We start from the raw sequence: 14,699 nt of genomic DNA on the forward strand, positions 1-14,699 counted from the left end.
CTAGTTAGGGAAATCGAGAGAGAGAAATCAGTATCCGCAAACGGTGGTGTGGCTCCCTTTCGCACACACGCCGGGGAGTGTGTGTACCTCATATCCAGCAATGCTGAGCTGCAGTGTGACATCCAGGGGCTGGTTGGTCACTCCGGCTACAGACTTTGCCAAAGACATGAAAAGCAGCGGGAACCAAACAATGCAGATGAGAGCAAAGATGATGAACCCGCCCATGCCATACTTCACAACTTTCTTTTTCTTTTGACCTGGGGGTTGGGGGTATTTCTGGAGAATAAGAGAACAGAGACATGGCACAGTGTGAAGCGTCATTGATTTTTATATGATTTATGGATTTTACAGTATATCAAGAGACGCATTTGTACACTGTAACAGGCTAAAATAATGCCCCAAACATACTTCTATGGCTTTGTAAGTCACTGTTATGTCAGATACACTCCCACTTATTAATGAATACCAGGGTTCCTCAGTTCCTTTCCTGGAGGGCCAGAATCCAACACAGTTTACAGAATCCATCCATCCATTTTATGAGACTGATTGTCCTATTCAGGCTCCAGACCCACCACAGCCCTATCTCAGATGCTACGGATGCCAGTTTACGGATTTCGCTGCTGAAAAACTGCTTAATCAGCTGTTTACAAGGTTTAGTCAATATGCTTGAACAGGGAAATCTGTAAACAGTGTTGGATTCTGGCCCTCCAGGACCAGAATTGGGCAATGCTGGTGTATACAAGTAAATTTGTGTAGTTAATGAAATTTGTACACTCTCACTAAATGTGTAACAATGGAAAGCCTGGATTTTTCACTAAAATATCACTACAAAACCATAGATATGATGAGATAAATACATTTCCATAAATAGACATTTTCATACATTTAGGATATAGATTGCATCTGTAGCCATCTGCATATTATACATTATGAAACCGGAATATTCAGTGCCAGCTGTTGTGTCCTATGGATTGCATTGTCTTAGCAGTAGTAATCCATTACCTTCTCAGACTCCCTCCAGCATTTCAGAATAAATATGTTGGCATATATATCTTCCACACAGATCCAGTTAGACAGGCTGAGGGTTGTGTCTGTCCAAACCCAGTCCATCACAGCTCGCAGCTCTGTCAGGAAGGGGATTAGCCGGAATCTGCAGGAAATAGGATGGGCCTGATATTGTTTCTTTAGGACAGGAGCTCTGAAAACTGAAATATACAGCTCATAATTCGAAATTAATCAACTGCTTTGGAAAACCCCCAGCAATCCATGGTCCAGGAGTTTGGAACACCTATTTTAGATCTGAAAGCAGGGCTTCCTTTCCAAATTCTGTCTGATCCAACTCCCAAGTGAATCGGGGGTGAGTAAATCTATGAATTTTAAATGTGACTTGTGAGAACAATGGATGCATTAAATAAGTCCTGTAATGATAAACGGTGACCTGTCAAGAACTCGGGTAGTTCGGGCATGAGGGCGAGGGATCATGCAGGCAAGGAATAGAGGATGTGGACGACCCACTGGTGGCTCAGTGGACAAATGGGGATTTTACTAAACAAAACAGAGAACACTAAGAACACTACAAAAAAAAAAGGACCATAAGGGGTTAAAAACAGAAGTGGATAAACAAAGACTAACTTTACAAAAGGGTCTAGACAGACAGGCTACAAACAGAATATTCAAAACTTCACTAACAATACAACCATCACAAACAATGAACCACTAGGGACTAAAACTCAGGCAGGAACTATAATACAAAAACTAAACAGAGTAATGACAAGCAGGAGTAAGACAGACAACCAATCGGGGAGGGTGAAGGACAACGAGCAATCAGGAAAACACACAAGGGCAGGCACAAGAACAAGCAACAGGTGGAACTAATTAACTCAAAAGGAACTAAACAGGGAAACTAAGAACTAACCAAGAAAAACAGAATCTAACACTGGGGAATAACAGACAGATAGAAACACAAAAAAGAATTTTAACCAAAACCAAATACAAATTAGAAGACACAGGAACTAGAAAAACTACAATGAAACACTAGGGAACAAAATACAAAAACAAAGGAGGCAGGATTCAAACACACAACAGAGAGGTTCTCAGATAGCCGCACGCTCAGCTCTTTGAGCCATGCGGCCAATGGGTAGCAGGGGACACACTACAGACTAGGACAACGGAGAAGAGGACACAGACTGGGACAACAGGAGCTGACCCTGACAGTGACCATTCTACAAAATCATTAGCATAGCGGAGACTGTAATGCTGTAAAGAAATCATAGGCAAGAGGTGAAGACCCATAGTTCAAATAGCTGGTGTACAGCGACCTACCCCTGGAACAGGAAGAGGTTGATGTAGTTGTAATTCTTGGTCAAGAAATTCCCTAGGACACGGTTGGGATAGCCACATTTGATCTGGTAGGCTGACAGGCCAAAGTAAATGCATTTCACAAAGTACCACAGCTGGGCGACATGATTCCTGTTGAATCTCCTAAGAATAAGGGGGGGAAGGCCATCATTTTATATATCTGTTGCAGCACAATATCAAACAGTTTGTATTCCCCTGGCTCAGAGAAGAACACAGCTGTGTATGTTTTTGGCCAGAGTCTAACCTCTCTGTGACACCGGGCAGTATGAAAAACATCCAGAAGTGGATCCCAAACACCAGGACAACCTGAAAGACACATTTCCCCAACAGCGTCTTGCGAAGGTAAAGAGCACGGTCAACGACCATTGTGCCAAACTGGATGAGCAGCATGACCAGGAAGGCTTCAGGAACCTGGTCCTCTGAGAGGGACTCAGTAATGTCGGCCGCGGCTGTGTGTTTCTGCCGAGACAGACGTGACACACTGACGTGACACATTACTTTAACATGCACCGCTTGCCTTCTTTCACAGCTCGTTGAGTAATGGCTATCAGTACTTACACCAAATGCCCAGTATCCAAAAATGATGACGATGAAGTTCACAACGTCTATCAAGAACATTAGAGCGTAGACATCACACACGGGGCTATATTCAGGGTGGATGATGTCATAGAAGAATTGTCTGATAGGCAGGTATACATGTAGAGCTCTGTGGATACAGGTTGACAAAGACTCTTTAAATGTGACATGTTTGGTAAAATATATCCCCCTCGAGCACCCTATAGACAGACTCACGTCTCTATGACTACAGCTTTTGCCTCTAGTATCCTCTCCCTGATTTTCTGTTTGATTCTCTTCATCCTGGCCTGTGGTACTTTTGAGTGATGTCTACTCTTATTCAGGGGGTTCTTCTTTGATACCGTGTCACCTGAAAAAAAAAAACATGTGGTCAGCACCAAGGTCAATGTGGCCAACAGTGCTACAGCTGTCTTCATTGGGAATCGGGCTCACCATTCTCATCCATGCTGCAACCCTTCCGTCGTCGAAAGAGAGCGCCTGTGGATGCCTGGACAGGCAAGAAGAGGAGTCTCCGTTTCTCTCCGCTGCTGGCTCGGTTCTTTTCTGTTTTCCGTTTCAGTTTCTTGAAGAAATCAGGCATTTCTACTTCTTTGTTGTCCCAGAGGCCATGACACTGGGGAGAGAGAAATGAATGCATATTCATCTCTGGTGGTGGCAGTTCCAGTGAGACCTACCATCCAAATCAATGAATGTCTCATTTTTAGTCAACATTAGGCCATATGTTGAAATATGCTAAATAACGTCATGGACCTGGTGAGGTGAGGAGTTTAATGGGTATAATTGTGTAGGTAAAGCTTTTTGATCATGGATACCTTAAGTATTGATCTGTGAAAAAACAGAACCAAAAGTTGCAGAAGATCAAATAGGACATAGCCATCCTTCTTCTCCAGTCCAATAATGTTGGGCAGACAGAAGGGGCGATCTGCGTTGATGCCACGGTAAGAAGATGTGGTCCAGGGAAAAAAGCCGAACTGAAAGAAATACTTAATGACCACAGTCAGCTGAAAGAAAAATGAGAATGAGTAAGCAACCTCAAACTGTAGAAATAACGTTACGCTTTGTGTGTTTATAGTTAAAATTTAATTTACTGTAGTGTTTTGTGGATTGGATTCAAATGTTTCCCAGTGGCCCATGGAGCTTTGATTTGAGATGAGTACCTCAGTGTAGATGATGGCCGTCATCCAGAAGCGCTTAGTGGGACGTGGCACGGATAGCATTGCCCACAAGAAGATCAAAATGGGCAGTACTAGTGTTAACAGGGAAGCAGAGACCATGTGATTGAGAATAATTACAAAGTAACACAACCACTCTGATTTGGACACCATGGTGTTATAAAGGGCAAACATGAGCCGCAGGAGCCTTGGTAACGAGTGGTAGAAATCGTCAGATTCCTTGATCTCTTCAATATCGAATATCCTGCAACAGAATCGTTATGACATTAAGACAGATATTAAGATACCATGTACATATACAAACTTTGCTGAAAATATCAAGATCTGATTTGGTGAATGTGTCAGAGGGAGTCACATAACTAACTTGTTGAGAAGCAGCTCACTAGCTGTGAGGGCCCTTGTCTCCTGGCTGAGAACTCTGGGCTCTGGAATTTCTTCTGTCATAGCCAGCAATGTGCCACTTGCTATTTCATCTGAAGATACAGCCTTTGGCAATTCCTTATCTCCAGCATGTTCTTGGTCATAGATCTTGGACACTTCACTCTGGATATGTGGCTCACTATGTACTTCCGATTCTTCACTGTGATCCTCATGACTATGGCTTCTCAACTCTGGAGTATGGAACTCTTTACTGTGAGACTGCAGGTGTTCTCTATGGACCTTCAGCTCTTCTCTTAGAACCTCAGGCTCTTCACTATATTGCTGTAGCTCTTCACTATGGTCTTTCATCATTTCAGTTTGGACTTTTGCTCTTTGCGAGTGGTCCTTTAACTTTTCAGTATAGATCTTTAACTCTTTATCTTCCATACTGTCCTGATAGGTATCCACTGGAATACTTCATCAAAAATAGGAAGAATACACAATAATGGCGAACATTATTATTATTAATAATAGCAACAACAACAATAATAATAAGGTTTTACAAATAACAGCTCCATAATATTCAACAAAATCTATAATATACGATAAAGTCATAGCAGATGAGGCAACAGCAGCAGTAGTAATAAACTAGTATAGTGTACTACAGTATACTACAGTGAACAAAAACCAATGTATTTTTCCACAGTGCACAGTACAGTACCTGATATGTGCATTATGTGGTTAATTGAGGATGAAATGGGTTTAGTTTTACCTCGGAACAGAGTCGTCAGCATCAAATGAGGACTGATCAACATTTGCAGACTTGACTAGCTTATGCCGAAGCTGTTTAGCCGATGGTGGCGTTTCAGGGGTCTCGTCCAAGTCGATGGTGGCCTGGCGAGACCCAAGCAACGTCTCCTCGGTCATGCAGCTGAGGGGGGGTAAACCGCTGGGTCAGATTCTGCCAGGCAGCCCCACACCTCCCACAGCCAGCCCCGGCTTTCTCCAGTGATTCCCCAAATGTTTGGACCATGTGCTATTTAAGGTCAAAGCAAAACAGTCAAGTACCACATCAAAACAGAGGTGTGAGGTAACAATGCTACCCCACTGCACCGTGCCACCATATAAGCTGAATCACAGTAACAAAATGACCACATTCTTCTCGAGTACCGACTGGGGAACTCTGAGTGACACTGGTGGTACCTGCACCTCAGTTAGAGAAGCCTTGTTTTAAACCCTTTGACTCATTTTGTCATATGTCTGGGAGCAACATGAAAAAGTGAAGCTGATGCACACGTCATGATTTCTGGAACGTGATTGCTCCGTGGATAATTCATTTACATTTGTTGAAGCTCTCTATAGTGTAGAACAGACTTTGGAATCGTAGGGGTATGAGTGTAGTCTCTCTCTTGGTGAAGATGGACCATTGAGGGGTACAGCAGTGTTAAGGACTGATGCCACACCACAAGCCAAAGCTTTCAAAGGGACGCATATTATGCTATAGGTATCAAGAATATTTGTTTTGCAGATTATCTGGAGATTAAGTTATAAATGTTTGCATTTCATAAGCAACACTGACCTAGACAAGCTACTGCCCAAGGACATTTTGGAGGTTGAGTTTTTAAACTTTGCGTAGCCATGGAGTGAGGATGGCAGGTCAGGAGGTGAGGAGAGCCGAGGCTGGGGGTCCTCAGCCTCCAAAGACGCCTGCGTGCTCTGTCTGGACATCCAGCTCTGATAAAACTGCTTGACACTTTCATGAGACACTTCCTTCCCCTGGCAATGGAAACAATAAAGATTCTGTTATAAAGTTTCTTGCAGACCAAGGCCTGCAATACTAGCTAAATGGAAGAACGACCTGTGAAAGTTCATGATGTGATTTCTGCATTAGGATACTTTAAAACAACCTAGTTTCGTATGGATATATTTTTCAAGATGTAGTCAGTATGCCTTGTTTGCTTCAATATAAATAAAACATCACCTTTTTCTGCTGCTGTCCCAGAATAGCCCTCTCAAAGTGAAGCACTCTGGAAATGCCTAAATTGTCTTTGCATAGAGAGTTCAGCCCATCTGCCAGATCATCCAGCAGTGACAAAATAAGCACCCAGAACAACCTGACCGAGTCAATGAATCGTTGTAATAGTTTTTCTGGCAGGGTGGCAGAGACAAAAAAACAACAGTAAGTTGACAATATTTTATAAAAGTATACGGTATATTGATTCTTTCCAGGGGAAATCACCTTCCTCTTCCTTCATGTCTTCCTCAGCACATGGATCGAGTTCATCCTCACTCGATTCTGTTTTCTCAATACCTTCGATTGACCAACACAAAATATTATATCAATAGCAGGGCCCACCTAAGAGACTAGCATCTACTCACAGTATGCATCTCCCACCTTGTGGTCTCTGTAGCGCTTGTGATCCTCTCCTCTCCTGCTTCTTCAGTCTAGACACCTCTGTTTTGTGTCCCTTCAAAGCAACTTTAGAGCTTGTCGTCCATGCTTCATAAGCAAGCTGTGGCAAACAGACAGATTAATTTTCTTCTCCAGTAGAGGGCAGCATCTCATTCAGAACTTTTCTGGCTCCACCAGCTATACAATTTAATATTGAAAAAATGTTACGCCGTTCTTGTCATTTGTCGTACCTGAAATGCAGTTTTTTTTTTAGGGGGTGATGTCATTTCTTCTTTCATCTGAGACCCCTCCTCTTCCTCCTCACTATCAGACTCAAACAGGGCGTAGGTAGCAGTGTTTGCCACTGCAGGCAGTGAATTAGAATATTAGTACAAAACTGGATCCTTACTTATAATAGCATTTCCTTGTCGCTGAGAAACACTCTCTTCTGTTTGCTCTCCGTTCAGGGGTATGCATGCTTAATTGTGTGACTGATTCATCTACTCTCTCTCTCCTTGAATACCTCCTCCCGTTTTACCTCTCTTGTATTCTTGCACACTCACCTACCAGGACTCGCACATTTGCACGATTATCACAGTGTTACTGTTTTTTTTTAATATTTAGTATATTTTATTACATTCTGTGTATTTTAGATATATATAGTATATTATATATTCCCTTTTATATATAGCACAGGTGGTAAATCTGCCAGAACAAGCATTTCATTGCCTGTTATACGAGTAAATGAAAATAAAAATAACGCTTTATTGATCCCAGTTGGGAGATTCTCTTTTTGCCGACCCCATCTTGCTCTCCATGATACACATGTAGGTGAGAGCAGGTTTGGTAGTGGAGGACATGGAGCTGGGGGGTTTAGACATGACTATTCTGCTGAGGCCAGGTCCGAACCAGTGACCTTCCCATCACTGAGTCAGACGCTACCCCTGACCGCATGTGACAAATAAAAAACTTTGAATTAACCCAGGGAAGACAATCTATGAGTAAGTGACAATTAGTTAGAAGTTATACAGTTTATAGCAGGTAGGCAGCCAGTGTGGTATCATCTGGGAATGTGGACGACAGCAGGCTGCAGTGAAGACTAACCAGGCTACTACTCACTGGAGGGATGGGAGGCCCGCGGCTGCCACCATCTCTCACCACTGCTTTTCTCCCCCTTTTCACTCTCGCCTGAAAAATATCGAGCCGTTAGACTAGAGGAGCAGAACATTTTTTGCAGAAATAGTCTGAGAAATGAGCTTTCAGAATGTTGGCCTTTGTGTAATGGAGTCTTTGGTTCTGGGATCTGGGGAGACACCTTAGCTCGACAAACATACAATATTAAAAGATCATTAGAAACAAATATAGTTACCCATACTGCATGCCCCCATGTCCCAGAGCTTAAGTAGTTAGAGGATGGATGGATGGATGGATGGATGGATACAGTTACCCTTTTGTTCTGCTCCTGTCTGCTCCGGGGGATCCTGCTTATTCGGTTGGCTACTTTGCTTAGATTTAATCTTCTCCATCCTGCAGATGAAAGAGGTACTAGTGTGTATTGTTGAGTATGGGAAACAGAAGGAATGCTTTTCATGTATTTTATTATTATATTATAATAAAAATGTTTTATTTAGATTGTGACCTGACATTGTAAACAGCAGTAGCTTTGGTCGAGACAGAAAATGGCTCTTACTGTTTCTTTAATGTCTCCACTGACTTTTTTTCAAGCTCAAGCCTGGCTGCTATTCTTTTCTTCACTTTGGCTTCAAACAGCTCAGCCCCCCTTTAGACAGGAGATAATCGCTTGATCTTTCCAGAATGGACCTTCTGCAGTGTTCCATTATTGGCAAGCACTCCATGATGCATGCAAATTGCCTTCTAATAGAGGTCAATGTTTGGTACAAACCTCAGTGAATGTTTAAGTCAATATGACTTAAAATAGTTCAGATCAGGTAGATCTTAACATTGACTGGACATCAGCGATGTGCTGGTACAGAGAGAGATTGGCTGCTTTTTATTGAAAATCAATGAGAGGTGTTTCATGTTAGAAGAAAGGTTCACCTGGAGGCGAGGATTTTGGAGGCCTTAAGATCAGAGACCACATAGAGGAAGTAGTAGCTGAGGAACACTCGACGTTGGGCCAGGAGGAAGGTGAAACAAATGGCATCCCAGATAATTCCAGCCTCACCCTCAGGTAATTCGCATATGCTGTTTGGCTGTGCTGCATTAAGACACTCAAAAGATTGAGTTCCAGAATTTTAAATAGGTCAAATATCTGCATGTGAACAAAAGGTGACTCGTCTGCCTCATAATCAACTTTTCACCTCAAGTCCAAATTACTTAAAAAAAGCCAGAAAAATAAAGTTCACGTCACTGTCCCATTATTTATGAAAAGCACAGGTACAGTACATGTGACAGAGAAGACAGAGACCGTCTCAGATATTATCTGGCACTGGGGGAGCCAAACACTTACGAATATCATAGCCTTGTATGGTGCAGAACATGCTGAAGGTCTGAATCAGCCAACAGCCATTCTGCAGCAGGCGGCCCAGGTAAACACAGGACCCCAACTGTTAAGACAGATGCAAAGAGACAGTTATCTAGGCTGCAGGATTGTATGTGATTGTTAAAAAATCACTATTGGAATTGCAAAGCTATTATCTAGTATATGTCACGATCAGGGACAACGGCGGTCACTGAGTCCCAAGTGTGGGAGACCAGAAGTTTATTTCAGAGCCATAAGCAAACAAATCCAGAGCGTCGGACAGGGTGACAGACCCTGAAGGTTCGCTCGCCGGAGGGGTGAGTCCTATCTGGACACGTCGGACAGATGGACAGGTGATATGGGGGTCAGAGACGGGCAACGACAGGCGAACCCGGGGCCAGGCAGGGCAGGGAGGGCAAGTAGGAAGGGCAGAGCAGGCAGGAGAGACAACAGACAAGGAAGGCAAAACGTTCAGTACGGCTAATGAGATTGGTAACAATACTTCATGAAGTCATGTTCGCCTATTTATTGCGAGGCAGATGGACGTGGATCGAATCAGCTGGGGTCCCCCACCCAGGAAGGCGTGACAGTATATTTTAAGAAAAATCATATCTTTAGAAGTCTGGTTTAAACAGGGAACAGGAGACCCTCTCTGTAACAATGGACCTTCAGATTCCAGGTAAATCTGATTGCTGATCTCCTCATTTGTTGAAGATACAGCTTGTGCTTTGACCAAATGCCATGCTTTTAATGATTCGATTTAACTCTGCGAATATCAACTTTCTGCTGGTGTCGTGTGTTTGTATTACCAAGGTTCCTTGAATCCACACATACGACTGAATAAACACTGAAAAAGCAAATCTTTCAAGCGCTAAATTTGTCCCGTAGCATTCCACTCACAGACAGCAGGTTCTTGAAGGTGATGACGATGCACGTATAGCCAATGAGCCAGTCCCAGAGCCTCAGAATGTGGCGCACTGGCTGCATCAGCAAGCTGCCTCCAAACAGCATGAAGTAGAAACAGGCCACCAGGTAACCCATGCAAAAGATGCTGATTCGCGTAGTTCCGGTGATGAAAATCAGGCTCAGCACGAGCCAAAAGAAGTAGCTGAACACAAACACCTTCACCATATCCAGATATGACCTGCAAGAAAAAAATAAGTGTCAACAGGTACAAGATGCTTCCGAAAAGGGAGCAGAATCAGTGGAACTGGTCATACTTTAGCTTCACAAAATACGTAAAAGTTAGTCCTTCACCCTGACTAGCTGTGGATTATTATTAGATCTAAAAATATGAAAAGAATAAATAGGTTAGCAGATATTTCCAGACCTGCAATGCAAGAAGTTGTTCACAGGGCTGTACTGGCTGAGAGCCTGTGCATCTAGGTTCCTGCTAATTTCTACGTTCTCCCCTGCGATGAGCCGTACCGCCGCCCGGTTCTCATCCTCAAACACCTGCCACTGGAGAGAGGAGCCTAGCAGCAGGATATAGTCGTCTGGAATGGAGAAGAAGAAGACGGTTAGCATATTTCCTCTGGGCCAACTGTGGCTTCAGCCAGCTTGACAAAATCTCACAGAGGATGAAGACTGGATTTGGCCGCATGGCAAAATCAGGAAGGTATAGCCACTTGATGAGGTTGGAGGATAAGGCCTGGTTGGAAGTCCTCCATGGATAATCTAACAGGAGAAAGAATGTCACACTCAGAGCGATCAGCAGAAGAGCTCCATGTTCTCTGGTAGTGCAATAAACAATGCACTGTAAATATTTCGAGTACAGATGCTCCTCGCTTTACAGTGTGTGATAGTCGACTGAACTTTCATCCCTTCCCAAGTTAGTGATGTATCGTATGATACTTCCTGACACCAGCAGATGGCAGCATCCACGCAGCCACACTTCCAGTCTCTGTAGCCGTCACGAGTACAGAAACTCATACAGCGTTGAATAATGTATCATACAGCATTTTTCTGTGTTTAACCAAATAAACATGCATTAACTTATTTACTTTTCAATTACTGGTATTGAGATTGAGCAGCTTATTGAGTGACAGTAGTTGCTGATTGACTTATTAAACTTATCATATTCATATTTGACTTGTGATATTTTCTACTTAGGATGGGTGACCCCATTGTAAGATGAGGAGCACCTGTATTGTACATCCATTACGAAAATCCATCCGCCTAAAAATACTACTTTTCAGATCACTGTCACAGCCAAACGTGGCCACAGGAGATGCGGGAGCCCGGCCCCGTTACAATAAAAGTGGACAAAGAAGCATCCGAATCTTGGTCCCTTGAAAACCGAAAGGAACAAAGTGCAACGCTGTTTCCATGACAATGGACATACCGTAGCAGAGTGCAGGTGGGATCCCAATGCAGAGGAGGTACTGGAGGACCATGAGGCTGGCTGTAAAGCAGCAGTATCTCGGCCACATTTCACCAATAGCCTTTCTGCGCCGCCTTGACAGCACAGCAATGAGCGCGAAGGAGTGAAGCAGGGATAAGAAGTCCATGCGCTGACCGATTACGTTTAAAGCCAACACACAGCACACCTGGCGGAAAGCAAACCAAAGGCCGCTTCAGAAAAAGTTCACACTGGAATAACTAAGGCAATAACAAAACACTCACAGCTAGTGAAAGATGGACGGCTCACCTCTAGGCCAAACTTGTAGTAAAAATAATTGATGAAGTACTTAAGGCAGGGTCCAACGCCTCGGTCAAGGTGCTGCCGTGTGACGGTGTGGAAGATGGTGCCTGTGAGAGGCACCTTCAGGTCATTTCTTAGCCTGTAGTGGAGTTGGTGTCGCTGCACTGTGATGTCAAACACCAGCAAAGCCAGCACCATCAGGTGGTTCTGCAAACACACAGGTTCATAAAAGTTTGACAGCTCTCATTCATTCGTTCATTATCTGCCGCTTATCTGATGCCGGTTTGAGGCAGCAGCAGTCTAAGCAGGGATGCCCAGACCTCCCTCTCCCCAGCCACCTCCTCCAGCTCCTCCAGGGGAACACCAAGGCGTTCCTAGACCAGCCGAGAGATATAATCTCCCCAGTGTGTGCTGGGTCTACCTCAGGGCCTCCTCCCAGTTAGACATGCCCAAAACACCTCCTCAGGGAGCCGTCCAGGAGGCATCTTAGATAGATGCCTGAACCACCTCAACTGGTTCCTTCCAATGCAGAGAAGCAGCAGCCCTACTTTGAGCACCTCCCAAATGTCCGGGCTCCTCACCCTGTCTCTAAGGCTGAGCCCAGACACCTTATGGAGGAAACTCATTTTGGCCGCTTGTATCCGTGATGTCATCCCTTCGGTCACTACCCAAAGGTCACGACCATAGATAACAGTAGGAATGTAGACCAACCAGTAAATGAATAGCTTTGCCTTTTAGCTCAGCTCCCTCTTCGCCATGACAGAATGGTACATCGTCCACATTGCTCTATCGCTCTTGTTTTCATCTGTTTGCTGAGCAATTCTCTCATGCTCACCCACCCTCAACATCTTACTTCTTTATCACTAGCCCCCCAGGCTTAACCTCATCTGTATCCTACCCATCGAGCAAGACACTTATCTAGAACATGGGTTAACTGAAATTTATGCTCAGAGTGCTTTATTCTATATTTAAAAAATCATTGTACCTGAAGACAAGGCAGGATTTTGTCTTCACACTTCTGCAGAGCTGCTAGCCACTCTGCCGGATCCACTGGCCCCACGTACAAAAGAGACGCCTTCAGCAGTCGCTCCTGGTTCGACCTGGACCAGGTCCCGTTCGCAGATGTCAGCCACTAACAGAAAAACAGAGAAATGGCTGCTTTCTCTGTGTCGCATCAGCTCAGAATTGTTTCAAACCAGGCCTGAGAATGAAAGACAATCCCATTCTTCAAAATTAATGTGTGAGTGAATGTTGTGTGAGTGTGCCCTGCGATGGACTGGCCCCCCATCCTGGGTTGTTCCCTGCCTCGTGCCCATTGCTTCCGGGATAGGCTCCGGACCCCCCGCGACCCAGTAGGATAAGCGGTTTGGAAAATGGATGGATGGATGGTATTTTTTATTCTTTTCTTTCTTCTTGTTCCTGTTCCATCTATTGACTCTAAGTAACTCTTTTACATATTCAAACCTGGGAGAGATTTACCTTAAAATATACATCAAGGCCTTTGAAGGCACATTCATGTAACAGGCTGTCATTCCTTTCCTTTGGTCCAGTACCTTATTTTGGTTTTATTACTTTCATTTCAATAACTTCAGATATTAATGCATTTTATACAAAGATGAATGTTTAGACAACCTCTCCTTTTCATTACATACCAATTACCTAAAACCTAAAAACTTTTCTAAGCTATCTGGCATCTAATAATAATCCTGCAGGTCTGTATTTTGCATAAAATAGTTATTTTCTAGGTATCCTTATTCCAGTTATTAAAATTATAATCTAAATGCTCACAGAAAAAGGTCACAGATACCGACACTTTATTTTTCATTTGTACAACTACATAAAAATCCTTTGGTTGTTCGAATCCCATCTAACTTTCCTGTATGACCACAGCTTCGGGTCACAGTAATTTCAGGCAATCTTCAAGTATCCCTAGAGCAGACTTTTTTTGGATTTAGGGCCTTGCTCAAAAACACAACTGTGACATAATTTCCCAACCGGCCACAGGATTCAAACAGGGTCCCAGTGCAGACTCACGGCAGTGCAGTTTGAGGAGTACTCGGAGGGTTTCACGAACTTCAGCTGGTACATCATCTTGCAGATAACCATGACACAGGCCCAGACTGAGGAAATGCTGGCGGCTACAGGGCGTATGCGTGGGAATGGCAGGGCAAACACCCAGAGCACCATGAACAAGAAGTTCATCAGGCACACCTGGAAGTCGCAGACAGGTAAACAGCATGGATGCATTTATGCTATAACCCCCGAAACATATCGCAGCACTGTTGATATAATACTTACAAATTTAATTTGATATTCATCACTATTGATTTTATGGAGGTCAGCCATTTCCATAAAAAAGCAAATCTATTATACATTAAACATATCCTACAAAACATGATTAAACATAACATTTGCCTATTTAATTTGACATTCAGTATTATTGATTTGACTTCCTTACTAAAATCAATACATCTGAGTGAAAAGCCATGCACACGTTTACCCTTTTCCATATCGCATGTTTACTGTACATTATATCAACTGTACAGATTTGTTTTCATTGACATTAGTTGATCAAACATTAATGTGCAACACTGAATCGCATTCAATTGTATTGACCTTACAAGTTCATGGTGTATCAGTTTAATTACACATTATTCTATCTCTGTCATTTATTGCCCTAATCTGTTTTGGCAAAGTAATAAGTAGAGGATTTTC

At 43.4% G+C, this 14,699-nt stretch overlaps 1 protein-coding gene across 4 annotated transcripts in view; it reads right to left on the minus strand.

Moving 5' to 3' along the window:
* Positions 1 to 14,699, minus strand: part of si:dkey-11f4.7 (piezo-type mechanosensitive ion channel component 2) — a 33,333-nt gene that overhangs the window by 2,866 nt on the left and 15,768 nt on the right. For 3 of the 4 annotated variants that reach the window (XR_007398585.1, XM_049017692.1, XM_049017690.1), the window contains exons 22-49: positions 14,019 to 14,195; positions 12,970 to 13,116; positions 11,991 to 12,191; positions 11,685 to 11,889; positions 10,916 to 11,017; positions 10,671 to 10,836; positions 10,241 to 10,484; positions 9,329 to 9,425; positions 8,917 to 9,076; positions 8,549 to 8,638; positions 8,306 to 8,385; positions 7,978 to 8,046; positions 7,110 to 7,222; positions 6,862 to 6,979; positions 6,706 to 6,777; positions 6,448 to 6,614; positions 6,046 to 6,242; positions 5,239 to 5,397; positions 4,471 to 4,941; positions 4,092 to 4,350; positions 3,747 to 3,935; positions 3,367 to 3,547; positions 3,151 to 3,283; positions 2,917 to 3,064; positions 2,603 to 2,817; positions 2,323 to 2,481; positions 1,003 to 1,150; positions 88 to 276 (exon numbers count right to left, since the gene is read on the minus strand). Coding sequence is in view for 3 of the 4 variants with exons in the window: in XM_049017692.1 (XP_048873649.1) it covers positions 88 to 276; positions 1,003 to 1,150; positions 2,323 to 2,481; positions 2,603 to 2,817; positions 2,917 to 3,064; positions 3,151 to 3,283; positions 3,367 to 3,547; positions 3,747 to 3,935; positions 4,092 to 4,350; positions 4,471 to 4,941; positions 5,239 to 5,397; positions 6,046 to 6,242; positions 6,448 to 6,614; positions 6,706 to 6,777; positions 6,862 to 6,979; positions 7,110 to 7,222; positions 7,978 to 8,046; positions 8,306 to 8,385; positions 8,549 to 8,638; positions 8,917 to 9,076; positions 9,329 to 9,425; positions 10,241 to 10,484; positions 10,671 to 10,836; positions 10,916 to 11,017; positions 11,685 to 11,889; positions 11,991 to 12,191; positions 12,970 to 13,116; positions 14,019 to 14,195 (4,656 nt within the window). In the remaining variant the exon portion in view is untranslated. The remainder of the gene's footprint in view (positions 1 to 87; positions 277 to 1,002; positions 1,151 to 2,322; positions 2,482 to 2,602; positions 2,818 to 2,916; positions 3,065 to 3,150; positions 3,284 to 3,366; positions 3,548 to 3,746; positions 3,936 to 4,091; positions 4,351 to 4,470; positions 4,942 to 5,238; positions 5,398 to 6,045; positions 6,243 to 6,447; positions 6,615 to 6,705; positions 6,778 to 6,861; positions 6,980 to 7,109; positions 7,223 to 7,977; positions 8,047 to 8,305; positions 8,386 to 8,548; positions 8,639 to 8,916; positions 9,077 to 9,328; positions 9,426 to 10,240; positions 10,485 to 10,670; positions 10,837 to 10,915; positions 11,018 to 11,684; positions 11,890 to 11,990; positions 12,192 to 12,969; positions 13,117 to 14,018; positions 14,196 to 14,699) is intronic. The other variant, XM_049017691.1, reaches the window with a different exon arrangement.

The sequence above is a fragment of the Brienomyrus brachyistius genome, chromosome 6 (genome assembly GCF_023856365.1).
Source record: "Brienomyrus brachyistius isolate T26 chromosome 6, BBRACH_0.4, whole genome shotgun sequence".
NCBI lineage: Eukaryota > Metazoa > Chordata > Actinopteri > Osteoglossiformes > Mormyridae > Brienomyrus > Brienomyrus brachyistius.